At 39.7% G+C, this 25096-nt stretch overlaps 3 protein-coding genes across 4 annotated transcripts in view; 2 read left to right on the plus strand and 1 right to left on the minus strand.

Moving 5' to 3' along the window:
- CTNNAL1 (catenin alpha like 1) overlaps window positions 1-9254 on the plus strand; it is a 264318-nt gene extending 255064 nt beyond the window's left edge. Inside the window, exons 16-20 of the mRNA XM_050759552.1 lie at window positions 3244-3292; window positions 7801-7857; window positions 8002-8115; window positions 8781-8864; window positions 9001-9254. Of these exons, the coding sequence (XP_050615509.1) occupies window positions 3244-3292; window positions 7801-7857; window positions 8002-8115; window positions 8781-8864; window positions 9001-9066 (370 nt within the window). The 3' untranslated portion in view covers window positions 9067-9254. The remainder of the gene's footprint in view (window positions 1-3243; window positions 3293-7800; window positions 7858-8001; window positions 8116-8780; window positions 8865-9000) is intronic.
- ABITRAM (actin binding transcription modulator) lies at window positions 316-17369 on the minus strand. Of its 2 annotated transcripts, XM_050759559.1 has the most exons (6): window positions 17175-17369; window positions 16065-16116; window positions 15317-15446; window positions 12497-12573; window positions 12331-12400; window positions 10843-12241 (listed from the first exon to the last, which is right to left on the minus strand). In XM_050759559.1, exons 1-6 carry the CDS (start codon window positions 17251-17253, stop codon window positions 12107-12109), a joined length of 543 nt encoding a protein of 180 aa, XP_050615516.1. In that variant the 5' UTR covers window positions 17254-17369; the 3' UTR covers window positions 10843-12106. The 2 variants fall into 2 exon arrangements, with proteins under 2 accessions (XP_050615517.1, XP_050615516.1); XM_050759560.1 differs by lacking the exons at window positions 10843-12241; window positions 12331-12400; window positions 12497-12573 and adding an exon at window positions 316-601.
- Window positions 17370-17398: 29 nt separating this feature from the next.
- The window catches only part of ELP1 (elongator acetyltransferase complex subunit 1), a 65436-nt gene continuing 57738 nt past the window's right edge, over window positions 17399-25096 (plus strand). Inside the window, exons 1-4 of the mRNA XM_050759532.1 lie at window positions 17399-17811; window positions 20862-21066; window positions 22223-22375; window positions 24708-24789. Coding sequence (XP_050615489.1) covers window positions 20917-21066; window positions 22223-22375; window positions 24708-24789 — 385 coding nt within the window. The 5' untranslated portion in view covers window positions 17399-17811; window positions 20862-20916. The remainder of the gene's footprint in view (window positions 17812-20861; window positions 21067-22222; window positions 22376-24707; window positions 24790-25096) is intronic.

The raw sequence follows: 25096 nt of genomic DNA on the forward strand, positions 1-25096 counted from the left end.
CTTGCAGTGAGCCGAGATCGTGCCACTGCACTCCAGCCTGGGTGACAGGGTGAGACTCCATCTCAAAAAAATTAAAAAAAAAAAATTAAATAAATAAATAAATAGCACCCCCTTTTCCCACCCAAGTTTTGAGCAAAATGAAAAATAAGCAAAAGAGTAGGTGGATGGGAGCTGGTAACATTTATATTGATAAAGCTGATATTGGAGAATGTAGTTTATGTCCATAGGCAATTAAGTTTTGAAAAATGATCCCTAGAATTACAAAGTCTTACCTTATAGGGACACAATGTATCTCTATAAAACACGTGGAAGACCAGTTATATCTGAAAGGCAGCTTCACTTCCAAGAGAAAAAGGAGAAAAGAAAGGGTTAATGTATTCAATTTATTTTCGCCAAGTCACCAGGAAGACTGAAAAGATAAGATCCACTCCCTTTATGGGATGGGATTAGGTGAGGCGGCAGAGAGAAGTGAGGGATGCTGTGCTGGTGAAGATTCCTTCCTATAGGAGGAGGATTAAGAGTGGGGAAGATGCAGTCCCAAGCTTAGAGGCATCATTTTCCTCTTGATGACGTCTTCTACCTTTTCTAGATAGATAATTCTCTGGAAAAAGAAGGCAGAAATGATAGGAGTTAGAAATTTTGCTGCTGTTTAGCTATCATTTGTCAGTACCTTATCATATTTTCCATCATTGGAGATCATTCCTTTGGTGGTTTCCTTCCATTGTTCTTAACTGTTGTTAGCAAGCTTCTCCTGTGATTTGAGTCTTCCCAACATGAATTTTGACCTTTTTAAGTTCATACCTTTTTATAATCTGATGGCCCAGGTCTCCAAAAGAATGCAAAATGGAACTCCTGTGTTTACCCACAATAAATTTGCACAGACTAACTGAAATAACAAAAATCTCAGCTTTTGGCTGGAATCAAGCTAGTTATTTCCATGGTGATGAAAATCATGCTTTTAAAAAATGTTTTTGAATAATAAGACTTGGGGGAATATATTATTACTTAACGAATATAGTTTGATATGTAAAATCTTCCCAGATGAAGGGTTTATCAGTAGACTTTTCTGGTTTTTTTTTTTTTTTTTTTTTTTTTTTTTTTTTGAGATGGAGCCTTGCTTTGTCGCCCAGGCTGGAGTGCAGTGGCATGATCTCGGCTCACTGCAACCTCCGCCTCCTGAATTCAAGCGATTCTGTTGCCTCAGCCTCCTGATTAGCTGGGATTACAGGCACACATCATTATGCCTGGCTAATTTTTGTATTTAAAAAAATTTTTTTTTTTTTTTTTAGACAGAGTTTTGCTCTGTTTCCCAGGCTGGAGTGCAGTGGCACAATCTCAGCTCACTACAGTCTCCGTCTCCTGGGTTCAAGTGATTCTCCTGCCTCAGCCTCCCAAGTAGCTGGGATTACATGTGCCACCATGCCTGGCTAATTTTTGTAGTTTTAGTAGAGATGGGATTTCACCATTTTGGCGAGGCTGGTCTCGAACTCCTGACCTCAGGTGATCTGCCCTCCTCAGCCTCTCAAAGTGCTGGGATTACAGCTGTGAGCCACCACGCCTGGCCTAATTTTTGTATTTGTAATAGAGATGGGGTTTTGCCATATTAGCCAGGATGGTCTCAAACTCCTGACCTCAGGTGATCTGCCCACCTTGGCCTCCTGAAGTGCTGGGATTACAGACATGAGCCACCATGTCTGGCAACTTTTTAAAAAAAGATTATAGTATCCCCTTTAATTAGTTGTTATTTCAGAATATTTCAGGATGGCATGCTCAGTATTTTTTGTTTCAGTGTCAGAATAGTAGAGAGTATCCCATGGACACTGGGAAACATGAGGGGTTGCACTGTGAGGGGAAGCTCTGTGGAATAGGACTTCTTCCTAGAATATAGTTATTGAATAGTAGTGATGACATTCCAGAGAATAAAATGGGTTTTCTGTAATAGATAAATACCTTGTGGTGGTTTTCCTGGTCAAATTTATAGCCGTTCCTCAGGCTACTGTTTAAGGTTCTCTTAATAATTTATATGATTTCTTAATGATTTACATGTAATCATTCATATTTCTTAATAATTTATATATTTAAGATTTTCTAGTGCCTTATAGTTTTTCAAAATTTCAAACTTACTAGTACCTTATAGTTTTTAATGTGGTTTTTGCTTCATCATTTCATTTGACCTTCACAACGGTTTATCAGCGAACAGGAATGATATGTTCACATCTCCTGTCTCTGAAGTGGAAGAACTGGTTGCTACTAGATTCCAGATTTTGTGACTTATCCCTAGTTCTTTTCTCCTCTTAATGCATTTGGTTATTCTTATTATAATTTACTTTTCACTTTTTAGGGTTCTTAATTCTTTTTTTTTTTTTTTTTTTTTTTTTGAGACGGAGTCTCGCTTTGTCGCCCAGGCTGGAGTGCAGTGGCCGGATCTCAGCTCACTGCAAGCTCCGCCTCCCGGGTTTACGCCATTCTCCTGCCTCAGCCTCCCGAGTAGCTGGGACTACAGGCGCCCACCACCTCGCCCGGCTAGTTTTTTGTATTTTTTAGTAGAGACGGGGTTTCACCATATTAGCCAGGATGGTCTCGATCTCCTGACCTCGTGATCCGCCGTCTCGGCCTCCCAAAGTGCTGGGATTACAGGCTTGAGCCACCGCGCCCGGCCCTTAATTCTTCTTTGTAGTTTTTAATCTGCTGTTCCTCAATCTTCTGATGAGAGTGGTAGCACAAGTATTATTATGACTACTTTATTCACTCAAAATTGAATATTAAGTGATATGCCTCATCAAGGTTAGATAATTGAGTTACTACCAGAATTGAAATAAGAATTAGAAGTGAAATGTTCTGACTTTTGGTTTGATCCTCTTTCCATTATATAACAAAGGCTTTTGGTCAAGACATTATCAGATCTCATATATTTAATTTATGAAATAAACTGAAAAAGGTTAAAAAGAGAAATGGAACTTCAATATAACTTGTTTGTTTAAATTTTTTTATATTATGGAATTAACATACATAAGGTTTACTTGGGAAAAAAGTATCCTAAGAAATAATTGTTAAATATTAAAGTTGCTTTAAGAATAAAGTTACAATATTATCAATCTATTCATATTATTCTTCAAAATTTAGGATTTGTTAATACACAAATAAATGTATCTCCTCTATTACATGTTAATATAAAATGTTAATATTATAAAATAAATTTTCAGGTAATAACTTTTTGTTACCTTCTTAACAATTTTATTTTAGAGGAGAGGGGCCACTGAAAACTTCTCAGGATTTAATTCATCAACTAGAGGTATGCCTTGTTTCCCTTTTATGCTAGTACTTTGATTTCGGGCTAAAAGTGGGTTATAAATGTTTTCCACATGATTTATTACATCATGTGTATATGCTTACATCTGTACATACCTGTGTGCTACAGAGAGCAGTACAAAAGTAGAAAGGTAGATGGCTTGCAGTGACATTTTGCAAAACTATCCTGACCTCATTGGAAAGAAATTTAAAATATTATGAGCATAAAGTAGAATGGGCTTTACTGATAGTCAACAGATGCAATAATAAGCTTTAGGTTTACCTAAGTAGATGAAAATACCCTGTAAGCAAATGTAAATCCAGAGTTCTAGAAAGACTTTTGGCCTCTTCATTATCGAATTGGATAAAATATATTGATTAAATGAGATAACACATGAGAGAGCATCTGTTAAAATGCTTAAGACTATTAGAAGATATTAAGTACATGTTAGTTTCCTTCTTTCCTGCCGTATTCATGATAATTTAGGGCATGAAAGGAGAGACAGATATGCTAACACTCACTCTTGTGCCATGTGTCTTAACAGGACTCCACGTAGGCCCATCTGTAATTCTACTCCCTCTAGTTAGAAGTTTTAGATTGGCAAGTGGGTTGCAAAATTCCTTTTATGTTTTCCCTGATCCCCATGTTAGCCTGTTTGCCTCTCTAGAACCAAGAGCATTCTTGTATGTAAATTTGAAATTTCTGTCACTTTATCACTCATATAGTTTCCTTTGGCATTCCCATGTATATCTGAGATTTGAAATTTCTATCACTTTAGGCCGGGCGTGGTGGCTCACACCTGTAATCCCAGCACTTTGGGAGGCTGAGGTGGGTGGATCATGAGGTCAGGAGATTGAGACCATCCTGGCTAACATGGTGAAACCCCGTCTCCACTAAAAATACAAAAAATTAGCTGGGCATGGTTGCGGGCGCCTGCAGTCGCAGCTACTTGGGAGGCTGAGGCAGGAGAATGGCGTGAACCCGGGTGGCGGAGCTTGCAGTGAGCTGAGATCATGCCACTGCACTCCAGCCTGGGAGACAGAGAGAAACTCCGTCTCAAAAAAAAAAAGAGAAAAGAAATTTCTATCACTTTATCATTCTTTTTTTTTTTTTTTTTTTTTTTTTTGAGACGGAGTCTCACTCTGTCACCCAAGCTGGAGTGCAGTGGCCGGATCTCAGCTCACTGCAAGCTCCACCTCCCGGGTTCACGCCATTCTCCTGCCTCAGCCTCCCGAGTAGCTGGGACTACAGGCGTCCACCACCTCGCCCGGCTAGTTTTTTGTATTTTTTTAGTAGAGACGGGGTTTCACCATGTTAGCCAGGATGGTCTCGATCTCCTGACCTTGTGATCTGCCCGTCTCGGCCTCCCAAAGTGCTGGGATTACAGGCTTGAGCCACCGCGCCCAGCCCTCACTTTATCATTCTTATATAGTTTTGTCTGGCGTTCTGCAGGAAAGGGATTTCAGCTTAAGAGGATGATTGTCAACGTAATCAGAAGTATTATAGAAAATATGTCCTCCAGATTTTTCTCTAGACTATAAATGAGCTATTTCGCTTAAGATAGTTGAAATAAATGCTGGACTTTTTTTTTTTTTTTTTTCCAGTTTGGCCCAAGTCCATTCTGTCATACCGCCCTGTAGGGTTGTTTTACTACAAAAGATCCACTACTTACCTTCTTCCTATGTGAGCTTAGTCATTAAACCAGTGTCCATTGAATTGTCTCCAAACTGTGATGAACATAAAATCACATACTTCATTCAACAAATAATTATGGAACTTGTGCTATATGTCAGATCTGGGAGAAAAGAACTCTGTGGAGAAAAGTGAACAAGGCAAAGCTCCTGCCCCCATAGAGCTTATGTTCTAGTGGCAGAATACAGACAATAAAAATTTAAGCATTCAGTGCACATATGTAAGTACATGGAGATAAAATCATGTAGGACTAGAATACAGAGGTGGTAGAGGGGTGGTCAGAAAAGACCTCTCTAAGGAGCTAATGTTTGAGTAGAGACAGTAATGAAGTGAGAGTTGAATGGATAAATGAGGGTAGAGGATTTTAGATAGCCAAAACAAGTGCAAAGCCCTGAGGTGCAGGGTAGGGCTGGGTGTATCACAAGAGTAAGGAGGCAATTATAGATGGGAGTGAAGTGAGCCAGAAGGAAAGTGGTAAAATATGATGTCTCTGTAGGCCATGGGGAGAACTTAAAATTTTTTTTTTTTTTTTTTTTTTTTTTTTTTTTTGAGACGGAGTCTCACTCTGTTGTCAGGCTGGAGTGCAGTGGCACGATCTTGGCTCACTGCAACCTCTGCCTCCTGGGTTCAAGTGATTTTTCTGCCTCAGCCTCCCGAGTAGCTGGGACTACAGGTGTGCGCTACCACAACCAGCTAATTTTTGTATTTCAGTAGAGACGGGGCTTCACCATGTTGGCCGGGATGGTCTCCATCTCTTGACCTTGTGATTCACCCACCTCAGCCTCCCAAAGTGCTGGGATTACAGGCCTGAGCCACCACGCCCAGCCAATCCTATTATGTTTTAAGTAAGGTTTTTGGCTTGGCCAACAGAGTAAGTGGTAGTGCCATTTTCTGAGATAGGGAACACTGAGGGAGAACACTAGATTTAGAGGGTGGAAATCAAGCATTTTGTTTTGCACATGTTAAGTACAGGTCAGATAGGAAATACACTTGGCCTTCCTTATCTGCAGGTTTTGCATCTGCAGATTCAACCAACTATGGATTGAAAATATCCAAAACAGTAAAAACAGGCTGGGCACAATGGCTCACTCCTATAACCCTAGCACTTTGGGAGACCAAGCTGGGAGGATCACTTGAGTCCAGGAGTTTGAGACCAGCCTGGGCAACATAGTGAGACCTTGTCTCTACAAAAAATAATTTATAAAAACTAGCGGGGCATGGTGGCACACATCTGTAGTCCTAGCTACTCAGGAGGCTGAGGCAGGAGGATTGCTTGAGCCTGGGAGGTCGAGGCTTTAGTGAGCTGTGATCCCACCACTTCACTTCACTCTGGGCAACAGAGTGAGACCCCTGTCTCAAAAAAAAAAAAAAAAAAAAAAAAAAAAAAAAGAAGAAAACCAATAAAACATAACTACAGTTAAAAAAAAAAAAATACATTTTAACAAGTTAGAGTTCCAAGGGGGGGAAAACAATACAGTATAACTACGATTTACTTAGTATTTACATGAACTATAATTATAATTTAGAGATGAGATGATTTGAAGTATATGGGATGATGCGTGTAGGTTATATGCAAATACTACACTGTTTTATTTAAGGGACTGAAGCATCTACAGATTTTAGTATCCTTGGAGAGGTCTGGGAACCCATCTCCCGTGGATACTGAGGGATGGCTGTACAAGACAGATGTCAGGATAGTTCAGGAGTGCAGACAGAGACTTGGGAGTTATCAGCTTTCAGGTAGTTTTAAAACCATCATACTCTATGAGACAGATATGGATTTTGTCCCCAAGGGGTTTGCAGTCCAGAAGGAAAGAGAAAGTTTGCAGAATAGAAAGTGGTAACATGAAGTGATAAGGAACACTTGGGGAAGTGAATCATTTCATTTGGTTGGAATTTAGATGTAAAGTTTACTGGTTTCCCTTTTAAAGGGAAGGTTGCAAAGTACGATTTGACCTTGAGATCACTTTATCCAATGATAGCAAGGTGTTAAGCCTTTTGAATAGAGGGTAAAAACTAACTCTGGAATTATTGCCTCCTCCTTCTTAGTATTCTTTAATTTATTTCGAAGACCTATTACTTTCATTCACAAATCACTCTCAGATTTTCCCTGTTCTCTCCATTATTACTGCTGCCACCTAAAACTAAGCCTTCCTCCCTTTACTCCCCTGGCATCTCACTCCGAAATACTCTGCAAACCATCTTAACATAATATCCTAAATACTTCTATCATACCTGCCCAACCTTATTTTTCATGGTTCTTCTCCATCATCCTGTTCATCTCACTAAATTATAGAATTTATGGTACATGGTGAATAGTGAAAATTAATCTGAAAAAAAAAAAAAAAAAAAAAAAAAAAAAAAAACCGGAACAAAACCCAACCACCTGGATTGGTTCTCTCAAATGTCTGGTTATGGATGGGTGACAAATTTTGCCTTGCCTAGATGGAAGTGGGAAGGTCCTAACCCTTTTGACCTCATGCTTGAAAATTCATCATTCTTTTATAATTGAGCATATTTGAGATGAGCTCTAGGTCCCTTGAGTAATCTAGACATAATTTGTGTGGCTGAATATCACACAACTGCGTGACCCTCCAGAATAATTGGAGGTCTGGTGTAGAGAAGCCTCTCCAGGGATGGATTCTGCATCTGGTCTGTGAAAACTCCTTCAGAAAACAGGTAAACACTTGTGCATTCCTGGTACAGGAAAAAGTTTAGGAGTTCCATGACAGACTTTTTAAAAAACATTAGTAAGTGTATTTCTTACCAACTATCCATAGACATCAGTCTAAAATAGTGGTGTTTTCTCTTTCTATCAGGTTTTTGCTGCAGAGGGTTTAAAACTTACTTCCAGTGTACAAGCTTTTTCAAAACAGGTAACACATGTCTACCTGCCTGGTGCTGGTGGTGGTATTATATATACCCACTTTGGGGGTATAATATCAAGGTATAAAGGTATTTAAGGTATTAAAGATGGAGTTTTGTTGCGGGCTGTTATAACTTGCTAAATTACATTTCAGCTGAAAGATGATGACAAGCTTATGCTTCTCCTGGAAATAAACAAGCTAATTCCTCTATGCCACCAGCTCCAGACAGTAACTAAGACTTCTTTGCAGAATAAAGTATTTCTAAAGGTAAAAGAGACATTTGAAAAACGTTCACATATCTATCTTTATCTGGTTAGGGAAAGCCCCTTTTTCTTCAAATAAAGTGTTAATACCCACAGAAGGGCAATTTTATTTCCTTTTTTTCATGCCTTGTCTACAAGAGTCATTTATTATCTACCCTTATAACTGACCCCAGAGAGTAGCAGATTCACCAAAGAAAGTAGTTTTTGGGACATCATTAATTCCATAGCACTGAGCAGCTACCCTTCAATTCTGAAGTCATTTCCTCTGTAACTAGGACACAGGTGCCTCCGAGTCTGGTCTCCCATAATTTGTCTGAGAGAATATGGGTTTGTGCCCACAATGCAGAGTGCAAGGAATTGCAAAGGATGAGATTTAATTCCACTATTTGGAGTGTTTTGGGAAGCCCCTAAACAGCCTGCATTAGAATGATGAATTTTCCACCCACTCTTTCTGCTGAGGTTCCATGAGATAGACATGAGATATAGGCAGTGACCCCTGCACCTGTGTCCTGGGGCTTTAAGTCAGCTCATGTGCCTAAATCCATGTATCTTTCACAATCCCTTAGATTTCCATATGGAGAAAATTTTATCATGTTAAAACTAAATAAATGGTAAGGTCTTTTAAATACTACTTTTAGAATATCATTTGCATGCTTTTTGTCACTGTAGGTTGATAAGTGTATTACAAAGACAAGATCCATGATGGCTCTCTTAGTCCAACTTCTTTCACTTTGTTATAAACTGCTGAAGAAGGTGAGATAGCTTTTCTATTTTAGACTCATACTTTAAAAATTGGTTAAAAGGAAAATGCAAAAGAAAATAGTTACTACTTAATTTTGTAATTTTTTTTCAGAGTGAAACAGATACTAATTGTCTTAACTCTTTCCAGCTTCAGATGGAAAATAACGGATGGATCTCAGTTACAAATAAGGACAGTATGGATGGTAAAATTTGAGAGGCTTTTGGGATCAGATCTCGGGAACATCATGTGATGAAGCTGACATTTTAAAAAAGCAAATGATCCTTTATGTTTTTGGAAATTCATCAATTTTATAAAGAAAACAATATTGAAATTTTGCTCTATTTTCTGATCATGAAACTGTAAAGCTTTTTGACAACTAATAAATGTCATGGCAATTGCTAGATTCTAATTGTAGTGTGATTTAAAAATGGAACATTGCACTAGTGTTCTTTAAAAGTCAAACCAAATATCCCAACTGTCCAAAGGATAATTTAATCCAAAGAAGCTATTTTGAATATGTGTTCGCCTTTGGCATATTTTACCTTAACTGTTTTCTTTCTTTATCATCTAGATCACTAATTTCAGCAGCAAACATACAGTAGTCTGGGTGAACGCAGGGTTTTCCTTAAACCTGTGGACTCTTCTTCAATCCCTCTCTTCACCAAGTGTGACAAAAATCCCCTTGATGACCCTGTCCCAGATCATCCATGCGAGCAGCAAGTTTGTCCCCTAATAAGCATTTTATACAGCAAGGGTGGGTCTGCTGTGCTATGTATGTCCCTCTCCTACTCCTAAAAGCAAGGTAATGGAACTCCACAGAATCCTTGGTTCTAGTTCTAGCGTAGCTGACTGAATTATTAGCTGGGATTCTAAGCCTATCTTTTAGGCTTAAAAGATATTTTGAACTTTCTCAGTATTGATTGATGGAATGGAAGATAAAGACAGAATAAGGAAGCCAAGAAGCTATCTAAATTCTGAATATCATCATATATATATATATATATATGGCTTTGAAATGTTCACTATAAAACAAAAACATCATTGTTTAGTTTTTTAAATTTAGGAGTTTAAAGCTTTTCTTGTTTTTGTGGGTGGGGTCATGATTGAAGGATCTGTTTTACAGGTTTTCTCCTTATAATATAGTATGGCCAACTTTGTGGTGGGCTCCAGTCATAGTATTTGTATCTTAATGCTTTGACATTCATTTTGAAATCTAACAGGGCATGCCAGTTATCAAATGGCAGTAGATAATATAAGCTCATCTGATGATCTTTATCTGGGTAAGCCACCACAATCAGTATTCACAAAAGATCTGGAAGAACCACAGTACTGTCAACTGACCACAGCTAGTCAATATTTTATTGAGGAAAATTTTCACTGTAGTCCTTCGGGAGAAAATGTGATGCATTCAGCTCTGTTAATAACCTTTGTAAAATTGTTCCTTAAACAGTCAAAATCATTAAGCATGATTTTTATTCTCTGAAACCAAAGTATTATTTTAAATTACAATAGAAATAATGGGAGAATGATGTGAGGTAATGTTATATGTAAAATGCTATACACAATTCTTTTAATATGTTTAGTCTTTGTTTATGAAGCCTTCAAGAGTCACTGTGCTACTTAAAGTGAGGATCTGCTGGTTTGTTTATATTTTCAGCTAATAGCACCATCATGGAGGTGTTTATCCACTTACTACACGTTATCATGTCTGGGGGTTATATTTAGGGAGACAGTTATCCTGGTACTCAGATTGTAAGTTTTTCCTGTGAACCAAAATGTTAAGTTTTATTTACAAAATAATACTTTGTAAATCATTAAAACTTAAAAATCCCAACCCCGACTTGTACTTTCATCAGATAATATTTTTGCATACCTGAAAAAATAATATTCTCTAATGAAAGACCAAGTGGAGGTTGGAAAGGGGTAACTTACGACTTCAACAGCATAAAAGGATAGATAACTAATGGAATTTATATATCGAATGATTTCTTCTGTATAAAAGTGTATTTTATTTAAAAACAGGGATATTGAAATGTATGTTATAGCCCTCATAGAAAAATAACATGTTTTATAGTCCTTTTATTTGAAATTCAGTGTAAATCACTCTTAAACTATAAATTCATAGTTGTTGGAGGTTTTTTTTAGTTTAAATGATGTGAAAGCATTTGTTCCATTCAAAGGCCTCTATGCCTTTGAATGACATATTCTCAGTAACTTCTTTGCCAGTAACTAGAGATTGTGAGACTGAGTGACTATAATGTGCATATTTCAAGAATTCGCTTCCCACTGCATTATAACACATTTCATAGGAAAGCCTTTGTATTTTTCATAGCCTTTTCACATATCCCTCATTTAAGAAGTCACAGTGTTGCAGTTTTACTTTATTTCAGAGGGGAAGGCCATCTTGTTGGCATAAGCGGGGACAGAAGATACAATATATTCTCCACTCTGGCCTCTTCCCTACAACCTAAAAGGGAGAGGAGTTGAGGCAGGTGGGTTAGGACTAGGCATTTTGGTAGGCACATTATAGGAGACTGGGTAAGAAAGGCAGGTTAGGTTTTTTTAAACTTCAAACTGTTAGGAAAATGAGGCAAAAGCAATAACCATACCATATGTTCAAACAGAAGTAGGTTAAAATGTAGTAGTTATCCCTTGGTTTACATAGGGGACTGGTTCCAGGACCTTCCACATATACCCAAATCCATACATGAGTACTCAAGTCCTGCAGTTGGCCCTTCGGAACTGAGTATATGAACCTACTCTATAAGTGGGTTTCATGTTTGGTTAATGATTTATTTTTGATTCATTGATAGTTGAAAACAGTGCGTGCATAAGTGGACCCTCGCAGTTCAAACCCATGTTGTTCAAGGGTCAAATGCATTTACTTTTGGATTATGGGATGATGGGTAAATTATTTTTACTTGGCTACTTAAAAATTTTCTGTATTTTCTAAATTTTCATCAAAGAGCTTTGTTTTTAATCAGAAAAACATCCCTTGCATACCAGTTGTTAGAGAGATACAAGAGAACAGGGTGAGTACATGGGCAGGCCAGATCTGGCAGGCTGTAGACAAATGGGAACCAAGGCTCATTATGCAAGACAGAGAGGGAAAACTAAGTGAAGCACTAGGCCTCCCCTGCATATGGCTGGCTGTTAGGTATGCTTTACATATACTGGTTCTTCTCCTTTAGTGCCCTGATGGTTTAGGCCAGGTAACAAGAATCCCGCTTCACTTTTTATTCCATGTCAATCCTCATGACGTAGTTGTGGCATTAATGCGTTTCACCATGACTTCTTCATATTGTTTTTGTGTCAGTAACCCTTCTGTTATGCTTTTACTTTCTTCAAATTTGGGTAACACAACTGCAATGTAGCCTTCAGTGGATGGCTGGAAAGGAAAGAACATTTAGTACTGTCAAATGATGAAAAAAATCCAATAAAAGGTATGCGGATGAGATCATACTTTTTCTCTTTTACCTTTTCTTGAAGAATAGATGGCTTATGGAGAATGTTTTCATTCACTTCCATCAAACGTCCTCTAACACAACTATTAAAAAAATTTAAGATTTCAGCGTGTTTACTTAGTAAAAAAAAAAAAATCCCTCCCTTTGGTCTTCTAAATGGTGGCTAAAACGTTACTCACCTAGATACAGTATATTCTTCACCATCTGAGCAGTAAATCTTACAGAGAGGTGCAAGCTCTGTTAGAAACTGTGCCCCCTGCGTAATGAGACGGAAGAAGTAATCAATTGATGGACATTTCCACTTTTCTTTGAGAAATAGCCCTTAGGTGTGTAACAGGATGTATTCCTGGAACTGGTGTTTTAAATCAATTACCTCAGTATATAAAAACCATTCATTAATTTCAAAACCTATATGAATATAAGTACTTACTGTGTGCCAGGTGCCATCCCATTTTTTTCTAGGGAAAAAAGCTAATATACATGATAAATGGGAATTTAATTACAGACTACTAATATATTTTATCAACTATAAATGAGAAAACTACATATAACCAGGCATAAAGATTTCAAAAGTGTGGGAAAATCCATCAAGAAATAATATAAAATTCAGTGTGTCATAGTATGACAGCAATATTTTATAAAGTTAGTTTAAGACTTCTACCTCATTTTAATATTAGAACTTAATAGATAAAGGAACTTATTTACCAGGGTCAATCACTAAGACTTTTTGGATATTGTTCTTTTTTCTCCCCCCTCTCTTTTTAAATCCCTAGTGTGTTAGTAAGGTATATTTTTTCTAATTAAGAAAAACAAAAACAAAAACATGCACTTTGAGGAAAATGTGGAAAACAAAAGTTTTAAGTAGCAAAATAAAAATAATTGACCCCTGAGTCAATACTACATTTTGATGTGTATGTGTTTGAATGTTATGGCATGGTTATTGTTTCATGTACTCCACTAGATGAACATACCTGGGGAGGCTCTCACAAGTATCTACAGGGAGGCTCATGAGAGCCAATGCAGGCATGTTTCATGTGTTGCCCTCTTTTCTCCTATGAATTTTTCCTGTAGTGGACATCGGCATTTCAGGTTAAGACGCTATTCTTTATGACCCCTTTATTTACCACTCAAAACATTTTTAGATGGCATTCAGATATTACTGTATTGGCTTCACTCCTCTGCACGTGGGTTCTTCATTTTAAAGTACTAGTTATTGTGACTCTCTGCTTCTGAAAGGAAGGGGAAGGCTTGTGTCAAAAGAGCAGACACAAAAGAGCTAGGTCTGTGCCAAAAGAGCAGAAGTATTTTGATGCCTTTTTATCACCTCCTTTGGGAGAATGATTGGCAGTTCTGAGATCCAATGAACACTTACCTGTAGTGGGTTCAATATGCAGGTCCTTCTCTCTTCTTCACTTGTAACAAGAGTGTTACTTGTTTTTTATTTTTATTTTTTTGAGACAGGGTCTTTTTCTGTCATCCAGGCTGGAGTGCAGTGGTGTCATCATGGCTCAGTGCAGCCTTGATTCCTGTGCTCAAGCAATCCTCTTACCTCAGCCTCCTGGGTAACTGGGACTATAGGCGCATGCCACCATGCCCAGCTAATTTAATTTTTTTTTTTTTTTTTGGTAGAAATGAGGTCTTGTTATGTTGCCTAGGTTTGTCACAAATTCCTGGCCTCAAGTGAACCTCCCGCCTTGGCTTCCCAAAGTGCTAGGGTTATGGGCATGAGCAACTGTACCTGCCTTAAGTGTTACTATTTTGGACAGAGATTTATCATTGAAACTTTGGAAGTCTTAAGTGTTATTGTAACTTGTAGACTATCTTTTAAGAAAGGTGCATGCTTTTCTAAGTCCACTCGTTTCTTGAGTGAGGAAAAATCAATAACTGTAAGGCACATTATTAGGGGACTTCAGGCCTACAAAGGGGGATTTGAATAAGGGTCTCCTAGAATAGTGAGAGCAATTAGCAGAAACTCTTAGTATGAACTCAGTAAATGAAGGACGTAAATCATCCACAGAAACTTTCCCAACAAGTGGGTTTGTAAAGACATTTTAATACGTCACTAAATTCTCCTTGGTATGATACTCTTTTAATCATCTATCCATTTTGCCTAGAGTTACAGAGGGTAGAGCTAGCATTCTGTATAACCAAGTGTTGTGTGCAGGTACAGGGGGTGGGTAGATGTGTATTACATTGACAATGCTTTAGGAATGGAAAAACGTAAGGAGCAAATACCATATATTTTCTCATATTCATGTTTTTTTTTGTTTTTTTTTTTGAGACAGAGTCTTGCTCTGCCGCTCAGGCTGGAGTGCAGTGGTGCGATCTCAGCTCACTGCAACCTCTGCCTCCCAGGTTCAAGCCCTTCTCCTGCCTCAGCCTCCCGAGTGGCTGGGATTACAGGTGCCCACTGCGACGCCTGGCTAATTTTTGTATTTTTATAGAGATGGGGTTTCACCACATTGGCCAGGCTGGTCTTGAACTCCTGACCTCGTGATCCACCCACCTCGGTCTCCCAAAGTGCTGGGATTACAGGCGTGAGCCATTCTGACTGGCCCATGTTTTTTTTTTTTTTTCTTACTCCCCTGGGAATTTTTTTTCTGTTTAATTTACATGTGGAAATACATGGTAAAGAAGAGTTGGTCACCTAAATTTTACAGAACTCGAGATACTAGTTTAATACAACTAGAAGGGACAAAATATCTTGTTATATTGCTATTAGAGTTCTCCTTTCAAAGGCCTGCCTTCCCCCTCCCCCATCCTGGGCATTATAGAGATAGTAGCACAGAACCTAATAAAACAGATACTACACCTCCTGAGATACCTAATTTTTGGGAGTCTAAGAATTTCTTTAGGTGAAAGTACACTTAAAATCAGCACCTCAAACTGCTAGAGAAGTATGCTAAGTATATGCTATTGGATTCTAAGGTTCATTGGATCTATCATTACCATGAATATAGAGGATGTAAGTAGATAATCACAGAATTACAGGAACATACCCGCTTAAATTTCCCAGAGACCTTGTTCTGAAGTCTGCTACAGTTGGTACTGATCTGATAGGAAATGCTTTTAATTGTTTTTCCACTTTGAAGAACTGGATGAGATTCTGCCAATGTGATGACACATATTCTACAAGGAGAAAAAATTGATCCTATGTGATTGCTTGGAATAATTTTTCCTCCCATAATTCTTATTGGAACAAGAATGTATGAACTGGTATTTGTTTAGTCAAACTATCATCTTCCCCCTTTTTTCTTTGGCTACTATTGGGGCATAACTGTAGAAAGGAGAATACAATAATAAAAGAGAAAACAAGATCGAATTTCTTTCCCAGGAAAGGGAAGAGTACCAGAGATCTTTAGGTAGGTTGCACTGGGGTAGAAGACAAAAAAATAAGGCATGCCTGTGTATACAAGATACCATGTATGTCTCTACCGTAGCCCTTTCTGTGGGCTCTTAACAGTTCGGTAGTTGGGAACAGACTGGCCACTTCAGGTAGTAGCTGATGATGTGGTCCTCCATTTGGGTGTTTGAATAATCAAATTTATTTGTTTAGAGTGGCCAGGCACTGGAATACTCATTCTTGCCAAACAAACTCCTATAATAATACCATTTCAACACAGTAGAAGATAATTAATGCATGTTTGTTTAGTGAGCATTTGTTCAATCCAAGACCACAAGACCATACCAGGCTACAATACCAGAAAAAAAAAGGTTTTGATAATTTAAAATTCCCAATTTGCTTACCGGTTAGAGTGCTGTAGTATACAGTGGTCCTCACAAAATTTTCCTTTGACATCTAGAAGAATAAATGAGTCTGTTGGTGGCTGAAATCAATACTTACTACCACTATGTGGTCCTTTTTTGGGTCATAGAGATAGTTAATAATGAAGATTGGACACATACATGCTGCATGCTGGTCACTTCTATCCCTACATTGCTCAAAAAGACATACCCAAAGGCTTCCTGGAAAGTATTTAAAGAGATCTGGCCCAGACAGAATAATTTATTCAACATTAAGGTAATTAACTCCTTGCTCCATCTTCCTTTACACTCACTTCAAAATGAGTACACACAGTATTTTTGCTAGGAAAATGCAATTAGCATCCCATTCTTTATGATATATATTTTTTGTTGGTGGTTTCCAGGACTGTTCTGATGCTGGTGCAAGTCCGACATTCTGGGAAACCCCTCAGTCATGGGTCAACTAGGACAGGTTGGTCACCCTATGTTTGACCAACAGAAAATATGCTACAATATATATTTTTTTAACTGAGTATAACCATTATCACTGAATGAAAGGAAGAAAGGAGAGTCCCAAACGATGCTCCCGCCACTGGTACTGCTTACACAAAACAGTACAAAAAGAATACCTACTTCTAAGTGGCAGATGAACAATACCGGTGGCGTCTCCTTAAGTAAATGTGTAATTCTGCTTTCTAAATGTCTGTAGCCCACCCTCTTCTCGCCAGCCCTACTGCCTCTACCTTGGTTTCGATCTGATCATTTACATAATTTTATGTATTGCTAATCGCTGTGACAGTGAGCCCCTCAATCCCTCCAGGCACTTCAGGACTGTGGCAACCTAGCCCTGCGCCTACCTCCGGGGCCTCCGTGAGCTACACCCTAGAGCTCGCACTGCAATCGCCGGTCCCAGAATGCGCCCTGAAGTATTTCAGGCCACCAGGTCTTTGCAAATGCTACTACCTGGGCCTAGACGGAACACAGAAGTCCAGCTCCTTCTGACGTGGGGAGGGAGCGCCAGGGAGAGAGCGCGTGGCTTACGATCTGTCAACGTAGTCTCCACAGCATTAGGCCAATGCGGCCAAGGAGGGATCAACATCACTCTGCACTTACCCGGTTTGTACCAGCGAGTGAAGTATCGATCCACGAGCGAAGGCACCACCGGCTCCGCTGCTTCGGGCTCGGTAGCCATGGCGACCTCCGGCGCCGCCACCCCCTCCCTCCCGGACCCCAGCGCTTCCTCCGCGCAGCCCGGGCTGGGCGTGCTCTTCCGGCGCGCAGCGCGTGTCGTGCGCACGCGCGCTTCTGCCAGCTCCGCAGGTTCCGCCCCCCATTACTGTGCTTTGATGTTCCACATCAAAAGAGATCAAATACAAAAGTGTGGGCAGATGGGCAGGAGGGCAGAGGGACAGGGGACGCGGCCAATGTAGTTCCTCTACCTCTACGGTGCCAGGGCTACAAAGAAGGCCGGTCCCGGTAAGTGACCAAGAAAGCGGACCCGGCCACGCCTCCGCCGCTGGATGACGTCACCCCGCGCCGCCCTCCGCGGGCCGGGCCATCCTAGTTGACGCGACCATTGCGCAGCTGGCCTCTGCAGTGCTTCAGCGCACCCCTGGAGGCCTAGTGCGCTCGGTGAGAGAGCGGGAGCCTAGGACCGAGACGCGTGCGCAGTTCGGGGCGGACTCTGGGTAGCCGGCTGCGCGTGGCTGGGGAGGCGAGGCCGGATGCACCTCTGTTTGGGGGTCCTCAGGTAAGCGATCCATCCGGGGCAGGGGCACGGGAGTGGACCCCTCTGCCGGCAGTGTCCGGGTGAAAGAGACCCGGAGGCTCCTCTGCCTGCTGCGGGCCGGGGACTGGAGCGCGGGCTGCACCACCTCTTTCCTAGAGCCTTAAATTCTTTTTGCAGTTTTGCCACCTGCTCCATCGGGGGCGCTGGGAGGCGCGACAGCCCAGGGATACCTGCAGCACCTCTAGCCAGACTTAACCCAGCCTCTTGATTGCTTGCAGGGGGTTGATGATAACGCTGAAAGCTAGAGCATTAATTCACGATGGAAGGCGGCGGTTAATAGAGGCTCGGGTGCTGTCGTGCGGGTCCTTTCTGGCGTCTGAGACTTTTTCGTGGAGGTGGTGTCCTCTGTGCTTCTCCATCTAACGTGGTGTTTTAACGTGGCTTTCTTTCCCGTTAACGATGATCTCCGTGGAGACAGTGGCTGCCTGAGTAATCTTCAGATCCCAGCACTTAGCAAGTGCCCAGTCGGTGTTGGATGTAGGCCACAAACCGGATCGTAAAGAATTCAACAGCATATTGACAGCCACAGCCATGGCGCTAACCAATGAATAGATCAATATGAAGAGTAAGCAGAAAGGCAGCAAAGACAGTTTTCCAGCTCGGGGACATGGCGTAGAAATGGCCTGTCCCGAAATAGTGGGAACTGTCATTTGGGGGAAGAATAGCAAGTTCTTTGCTTTCCAGGTCGCATTTGATGTGCATGTGAGACTTGCTTGTGATATTATCAGGAGGTTAAAAATGTGGGTTTAGTGGTCAGTTTGGGCTAATTCAGTCGGGGCTAGGCATTTAGGCCTAATCAGCGTATTCGTGATCTACCTGGTACATGTAATCATGCATACGATGTCTAGCCAAGAGGTGGATAGTTGAAGGGACAAGGGAAGAAAATGAAGGAGTTGTCAGAAAATTTAAGAGAGAATTCACTATTGACCTTTGGTGTGGAGGAATCTTTAGTACATTCAAGGACTGAGAAAAGTTTGAATCAGTAGAGGCAGGAAGTTTGGAGGTTGCAGATGTCAGAGAAAGAGTATCAATAGGCCTAGGTCCTGTGGCAATGTGGAGGATATTCCTTTCCTACCCTGGAAGGAAGTGGACGGAAGTCTTCCTTTAAGAAGATAAGGGAATAAGGCTGATGGGTGTCAAATTTCAAAGAAACTAGTTTTGAGGCGTTTTTATGATGTTTAAAGATGAAAAACGCGGCCAGGCATGGTGGCTCACGCCTGTAATCCCAGCACTTTGGGAGGCAGAGGCGAGTGGATCACTTGAGGTCAGGAGTTCAAGAACAGCCTGGCCAACATGGTGAAACCCTGTCTCTGGCCGGGCGCGGTGGCTCAAGCCTGTAATCCCAGCACTTTGGGAGGCCGAGACGGGCGGATCACGAGGTCAGGAGATCGAGACCATCCTGGCTAACACAATGAAACCCCGTCTCCACTAAAAATACAAAAAAAAATTAGCCGGGCGTGGTGGCGGCGCCTGTAGTCCCAGCTACTCGGGAGGCTGAGGCAGGAGAATGGCGTGAACCCGGGAGGCGGAGCTTGCAGTGAGCCGAGATCGCGCCACTGCACTCCAGCCTGGGCGACAGAGCGAGACTCCGCCTCAAAAAAAAAAAAAAAAAAAAAAAAAAAAAAAAAGAAACCCTGTCTCTACTAAAAATACAAAAATTAGCTGGGCATGGTGCCGGGCGCATGAAATCCCAGCTACTCGGGAGGCTGAGGCAGGAGAATCGCTTGAACCCGGGAGGCAGAGGTTGCGGTGAGCCGAGATCGCGGCCATTGAACTCCAGCCTGGGCAGTAAGAGTGAAACTCTGTCTCAAAAAAAAAAAAAAAAAAAAAAAAAAAAAAAAAAAAAAAAACCAACCTGCATGATATGTTAGAGGTTTCAAGTAATTTCTAGAAGTTTTTGAATATAATTGTCACCAAAACTTAATAAAATCATTGTCTGCCTTGATTTCCTCACTTCCATCATATATAAACTTACCTTCCTCTTATCCCACATTATATATTATATAATTCCTATTATATGTGACATTATCTTCTCTGTACTATTAGGATTGATTCATCTTTATTCTTTCTGTGTCATACATATGTGGGGTGCCAAGATGAGAGAATTTTCCTTGGATTAAAGTGACAATGAGGCCAGTATGGTCCTTGTAATTGCTACCCCAACATAACTTAGGGACTTACAATCATAAGCCTTAAAGGGATCTGAATATAAATAACTAGCACAGCAACATTTTTTTTTCCCTACTTAGGTAATGTTATGCATTTAAGCAAGTCTGATTTTGCCAGACCAAAGTAGACATTCTGTTTAGCACTCTTTTCTCACGTTTTCTATTGTCCTGGGAAAAGCCTGGCCAGAAGAACAAAGTTACTGGAAGTAGTTATGTCAGATCATCAAGGTCCTTGAAATGTTGGTCATCATTTTCAAGTAAATTGTTGTCATGTCCCAGTATTTTATCTTCTCCTTTAGAACAATAAATGCTTTTCTATCTTTGATTTCATTTTTTTAATGAATGTATAAAGCCAGTTTATAAATGAATAGACCTGGTGAATATTAAAGTTGTTTCAGATTCTCTTCAACTGCCAGTATATAAACATGGATTTTCAAATAGTGCTAATCAGTGGGATACCCTTTTGTTTTTCCTTATGATTTTATAAAGATGTCCTAACATGCAAAAATAGAACGTTTCCCCATTCATTTGTTCTTTCACCTTTCCCAAAGGAATAACTGATATTACATCTTTTTTAAAGATGAGAATCTAAAGTTGAGAATCTTGCCTCTCCTGAAAAGTGAGAACATAAAATAGGTTTGAGAATTCCTAATTTGTAGACTATAACTGTATAGAGTGGGTCAGGTTGCTGCTATAATCCACACGTGGATGTGTACTCAGAGAGCTAAGGTTTTTCTTTTCTTGGCTGTTCTGATTCTAACTACCACTTCTTCACCCCCTGAATCATTTCACTTAAATAAATATGGTCATTTATCACTATTAAGCTATTTCTTTCTCTCTCAGGGATTAATGGTTCATCAAGGGATAGTTGTACTCGTCTCGTGGGAATCACTTCATCATGCGAAATCTGAAATTATTTCGGACCCTGGAATTCAGGGATATTCAAGGTCCAGGGAAACCTCAGTGCTTCTCTCTCCGAACTGAACAGGGGACAGTGCTCATTGGTTCAGAACATGGACTGATAGAAGTAGACCCTGTCTCAAGAGAAGTAAGTTACTGATGGAGAATGCTAGCAGATGGATCTGACCCTTGATTTGTCTTCTTCCAAATTTCTTTCCCCACATAGTCTTTCTTTACATCGTACTGAATTTATATCCTCCCAAATAAACATCCTTTGCTTCATGTATGTGCCATGTTAGACATAGGTTAAATAGTAACCCTTCTTTAACTCTGCTACTGTTTTAACCTAAGTCAGTAAAACTCTGACTTTACTTTTTGAGTGGGTTCCCTACTTTTTACCCTTTTTGTCATGCAAATTCTGTTTATAAGAGTGGTTCTTAATTGGGAATGAACACGAAAGTTGCCTGTGGAGCTTTCTAAAAGTTTGAGCCCACATCTCATGTCAACTAAATCAGAATCTTTAGTGTTGGCTGCTAACTATATGTGCTTTAAAAACCTCTGTGGGTTGGTTTTCATATGGTCCCTTGATTATATTCTTCTACTAATACATTTTAGGCAGCTACATCCTTTAGTGCCTTTTCCCTGTACTGTAGCAATCTTAGAAAAACATAGTTATTAGCATCATGTTTTATTGGGCATTTTTAAAGAGACCAGACTTATTGTTTTTGTTTTTATCTTTGTTTGGCAAGGTCATATTACCTATTTTTCTTGTTAAAGATGACAGAGTAGTGATATTTCTTAAATGAAAGTTTGGGTTTTCATCTGGAAAAAACATTTTCTAAAGCTTTTATATAATTAAAGAAGCATTAGGCCGGGCGTGGTGGCTCACGCCTGTAATCCCAGCACTTTGGGATGCCGAAGCAGGCAGATCATGAGGTCAGGAGATCGAGACCATCCTGGCTAACATGGTGAAATCCCGTCTCTACTAAAAATACAAAAAATTAGCCGGTCGTGGTGGTGGGCGCCTGTAGTCCCAGCTACTCGGGAGGCTGAGGCAGGAGAATGGCGTGAACCTGGGAGGCAGAGCTTGCAGTGAGCTGAGATTGTGCCACTGCACTCCAGCCTGGGCGACAGAGCGAGACTCCGTCTCAAATAAATAAATAAAATAAATAAATAAATAAATAAAATTTAAAAAATAAAAATAATAAAAGAAGCATTAAAAAGTATTTTATTTCTGGAAATGTTATCAATTATTCTTGAAAGTAGACTGGGTTAATTTGCTTATGTGTTTACTTTGGTGAAAGGTGAAAAATGAAGTTTCTTTGGTAGCAGAAGGCTTTCTCCCAGAGGATGGAAGTGGCCGCATTGTTGGTGTTCAGGACTTGCTGGATCAGGAGTCTGTGTGTGTGGCCACAGCCTCTGGAGACGTCATAGTCTTTAGTCTCAGCACACAACAGGTAAGTGGAAGAGTCCAGTGAGTGGGGAGTCTCAAGCGTCCTCAAATAGGTTACTTGGTATTTGTGGAAGTTTTCAAATCAGTTGCCATAATATTTAACCTTTTGCAAATTAGTATTTGCATTATATATTTCTTTATTAAAAAAATTGTTAACATGGCTTTAGCTGTATTTTAAGATTCTTCTAAAACTCAGTTTTGTCTGCTGCATCTTTTAATCAGAATAATCAGAACATTCCAAATGAGAATATATTTTTTTAAAAGTTAAAACTGGCTATTCTTGTGTGGTGTAGATCACCTCTTATCAGACCCTCATCCTGAGTTGCAACCTTTGTTTCTCAATTTAGGAAGTCTTTGAATGTTTATCTGACATAGATTTTCTGTTGTGGATGTTGATTGGCTAACTTTAGAGTCCCTGAACTCTAGGCACTGAAGTAATACATTATCATTACCTGCATATTTGATGACTGCCAGGAGAGCTAGACTTCAAGCAATTGCTTCTTTCTCTGCTCTAGTATGTAGTTGAGTTTCAAATTTCTATCCTCACCTTCTTAACAGCAAGGGTTTCAAATTACACTTGCCTGATTCTTTAAATCTTCTTTGATTACTTCATTAGTTGTGACCTCCTTAACATTGATTGTGTCACAGAAGTTAGAGTATTACTAATAGTAGGATAATAGTAACAGCTTACATTTATTAACTGTTTACCATGTGCCTGGCACTTTTTAAAGTGCTTTTCATGCAAATTTATTTAATCTTCACTATGACCTTATGTGGTAGGTTGTTGTTTCCTATTCTTCAGAAGAGGCAGTTGAGGCACAGAGTGCTTAGGTGATTAGACCGGGGTCACACAGTAATCAAATGGAGTTTGACCCTAGCAGTCTAAATCTGGTACCTTTGCTCTTAACCATTCCGTTTAGTACAATCATAAACCTTACTCTCAGTTCATGGTGGGAAATATCAAACCTGTCATGCCCAGCTTAATTGGTTTTTCTCATATTTAAGTGATAGATGCTTTTACTTTCAAAACATTTTGTAGCATTGTTTCCTGGTTACTGAGCTCTTCCAGTCTATTTATCTTCATTTAATGGTGCTGATTCTACCCTTTAGTGGCTTCTCAATTGTCTGGAAGGCAGAGCCCATTTTACTTATTGTGCCTTATAAGCCCTTTCACTATCTGTTCCCCACATTCCTTTATAGCCCCATCCCCCCATTGTTCCCATGTGTACGTATACTTTATGTTTTAGTTGCAGCTGATTTTTAACTGCTCTTTTTTTCTGGCTTTGTGCCTCTACACTGTGTTTTCTTCCTGGTCTCGTTCCTGTCCTTATTACCACTCTTTGAAACACGTCAGAAAAACTTTTTGTGGACTCTGGGCCACTTGTCATTCTCTGTGCTGAGATGCACTTTGCTTTCCAGAGATCTTGGTCATTGCTGTCATCTTCTGTAGAGTCATTTTTTATCTCCCTCATGAGACAGCTCTGGGAAGAAAGAGATTTATTTCTAATCCCTGTGCCCGATAACAGGTCTATTCTCTTGATATCCATTACTGAAGAACTGTGTGTTGAATAAGTTCTTGTTTTAATTTTTTAATTTAAATTTTTAATTTTTGTGAGTATATAGTAAGTACATATATTTATGGGCTTGGCTATATGAGTTGCTCTGATACAAGCATGCAGTGCAAAATAGCCACATCATGGAGAATGGGATATCCATCCCATCAAGCGTTTATCCTTTGTGTTACAAACAATCCAATTACAGTCTTCTAGTTATTTTAAAATGTGCAATTACTATTGACTATAGTTACCCTGTTGTGCTATCAAATAACAGGTCTTATTTATTCTGTCTATTTTTTTTGTACCTATTAACCATTCCAACTTCCCTCAGCCCCCTCACTACCCTTCCCAGCCTCTGGTAACCATCCTTCTATTCTCTGTGTCCATGAGTTCAATTGTTTTGATTTTTAGATCCCACAAATAAGTGAGAACATACGATGTTTGTCTTTTTGTGCCTGGTTTATTTCGCTTAATGTAATCATCTCCAGTTCCATCCATGTTGTTGCAGATGACAGGATCTTATTCTTTTTTTATGGCTGAGTAGTACTCCATTGTGTATAGTACCACAATTTCTTTATCCAGTCATCCGTTGATGGACACAGGTTGCTTCCAAATCTTAGCTGTTGTGAACAGAGCTGCAACAAACATGAGAGTGCAGATATCTCTTTCATATACTGATGTTCTTTCTTTTTGTTTTTTTAATTGTTTTGATTGAAGTTGCAGTCAATTGTTACTAAGATGCTAGTGTTTTGAGTCTCTCTTTTCAATTTTCTGTCTCAGCTGGAGTGTGTTGGGAGTGTAGCCAGTGGTATCTCTGTCATGAGTTGGAGTCCTGACCAAGAGCTGGTGCTTCTTGCCACAGGTAAGCTTGTTACTGGTGGCTCACTCGCTTTTCTAAAACGTTACTCCAGGTGTCTTTCAGGCTTCATCAGTTTTGGGCTGCTTGAATTTCAAAAAATTTCTTTGAACCAGTATAATACCAATATTATACTGTAGAGTGAATTTATTTTTATTTTTTTATTTTTTTGGTGACTGAAGTTTTACCTCTTAGTCTATCATCATAAAAAGTTGTTTCATATAACTTTCTCAGTTTTTGGGAGTAAGAAACAAAGTCATAAAACTTGGGGAGGCTGCTAAGTCCCCAGTTAGAGTTAAAAATGTCAGCAATA

Source organism: Macaca thibetana, chromosome 15, assembly GCF_024542745.1.
Source record: "Macaca thibetana thibetana isolate TM-01 chromosome 15, ASM2454274v1, whole genome shotgun sequence".
Taxonomy (NCBI): domain Eukaryota; kingdom Metazoa; phylum Chordata; class Mammalia; order Primates; family Cercopithecidae; genus Macaca; species Macaca thibetana.

Excerpts from the sequence above, each read along its gene's own strand:
- ABITRAM (XM_050759559.1), bottom strand. The coding sequence starts at position 17,253 with ATGGCTACCGAGCCCGAAGCAGCGGAGCCGGTGGTGCCTTCGCTCGTG. Across the intron at positions 15,447-16,064 it reads ATACTACAGCACTCTAACCG|AATATGTGTCATCACATTGG; the intron begins GTAAGCAAATTG and ends TTCTCCTTGTAG. Across the intron at positions 12,242-12,330 it reads CATCTATTCTTCAAGAAAAG|CCATCCACTGAAGGCTACAT; the intron begins GTAAAAGAGAAA and ends TTTCCTTTCCAG.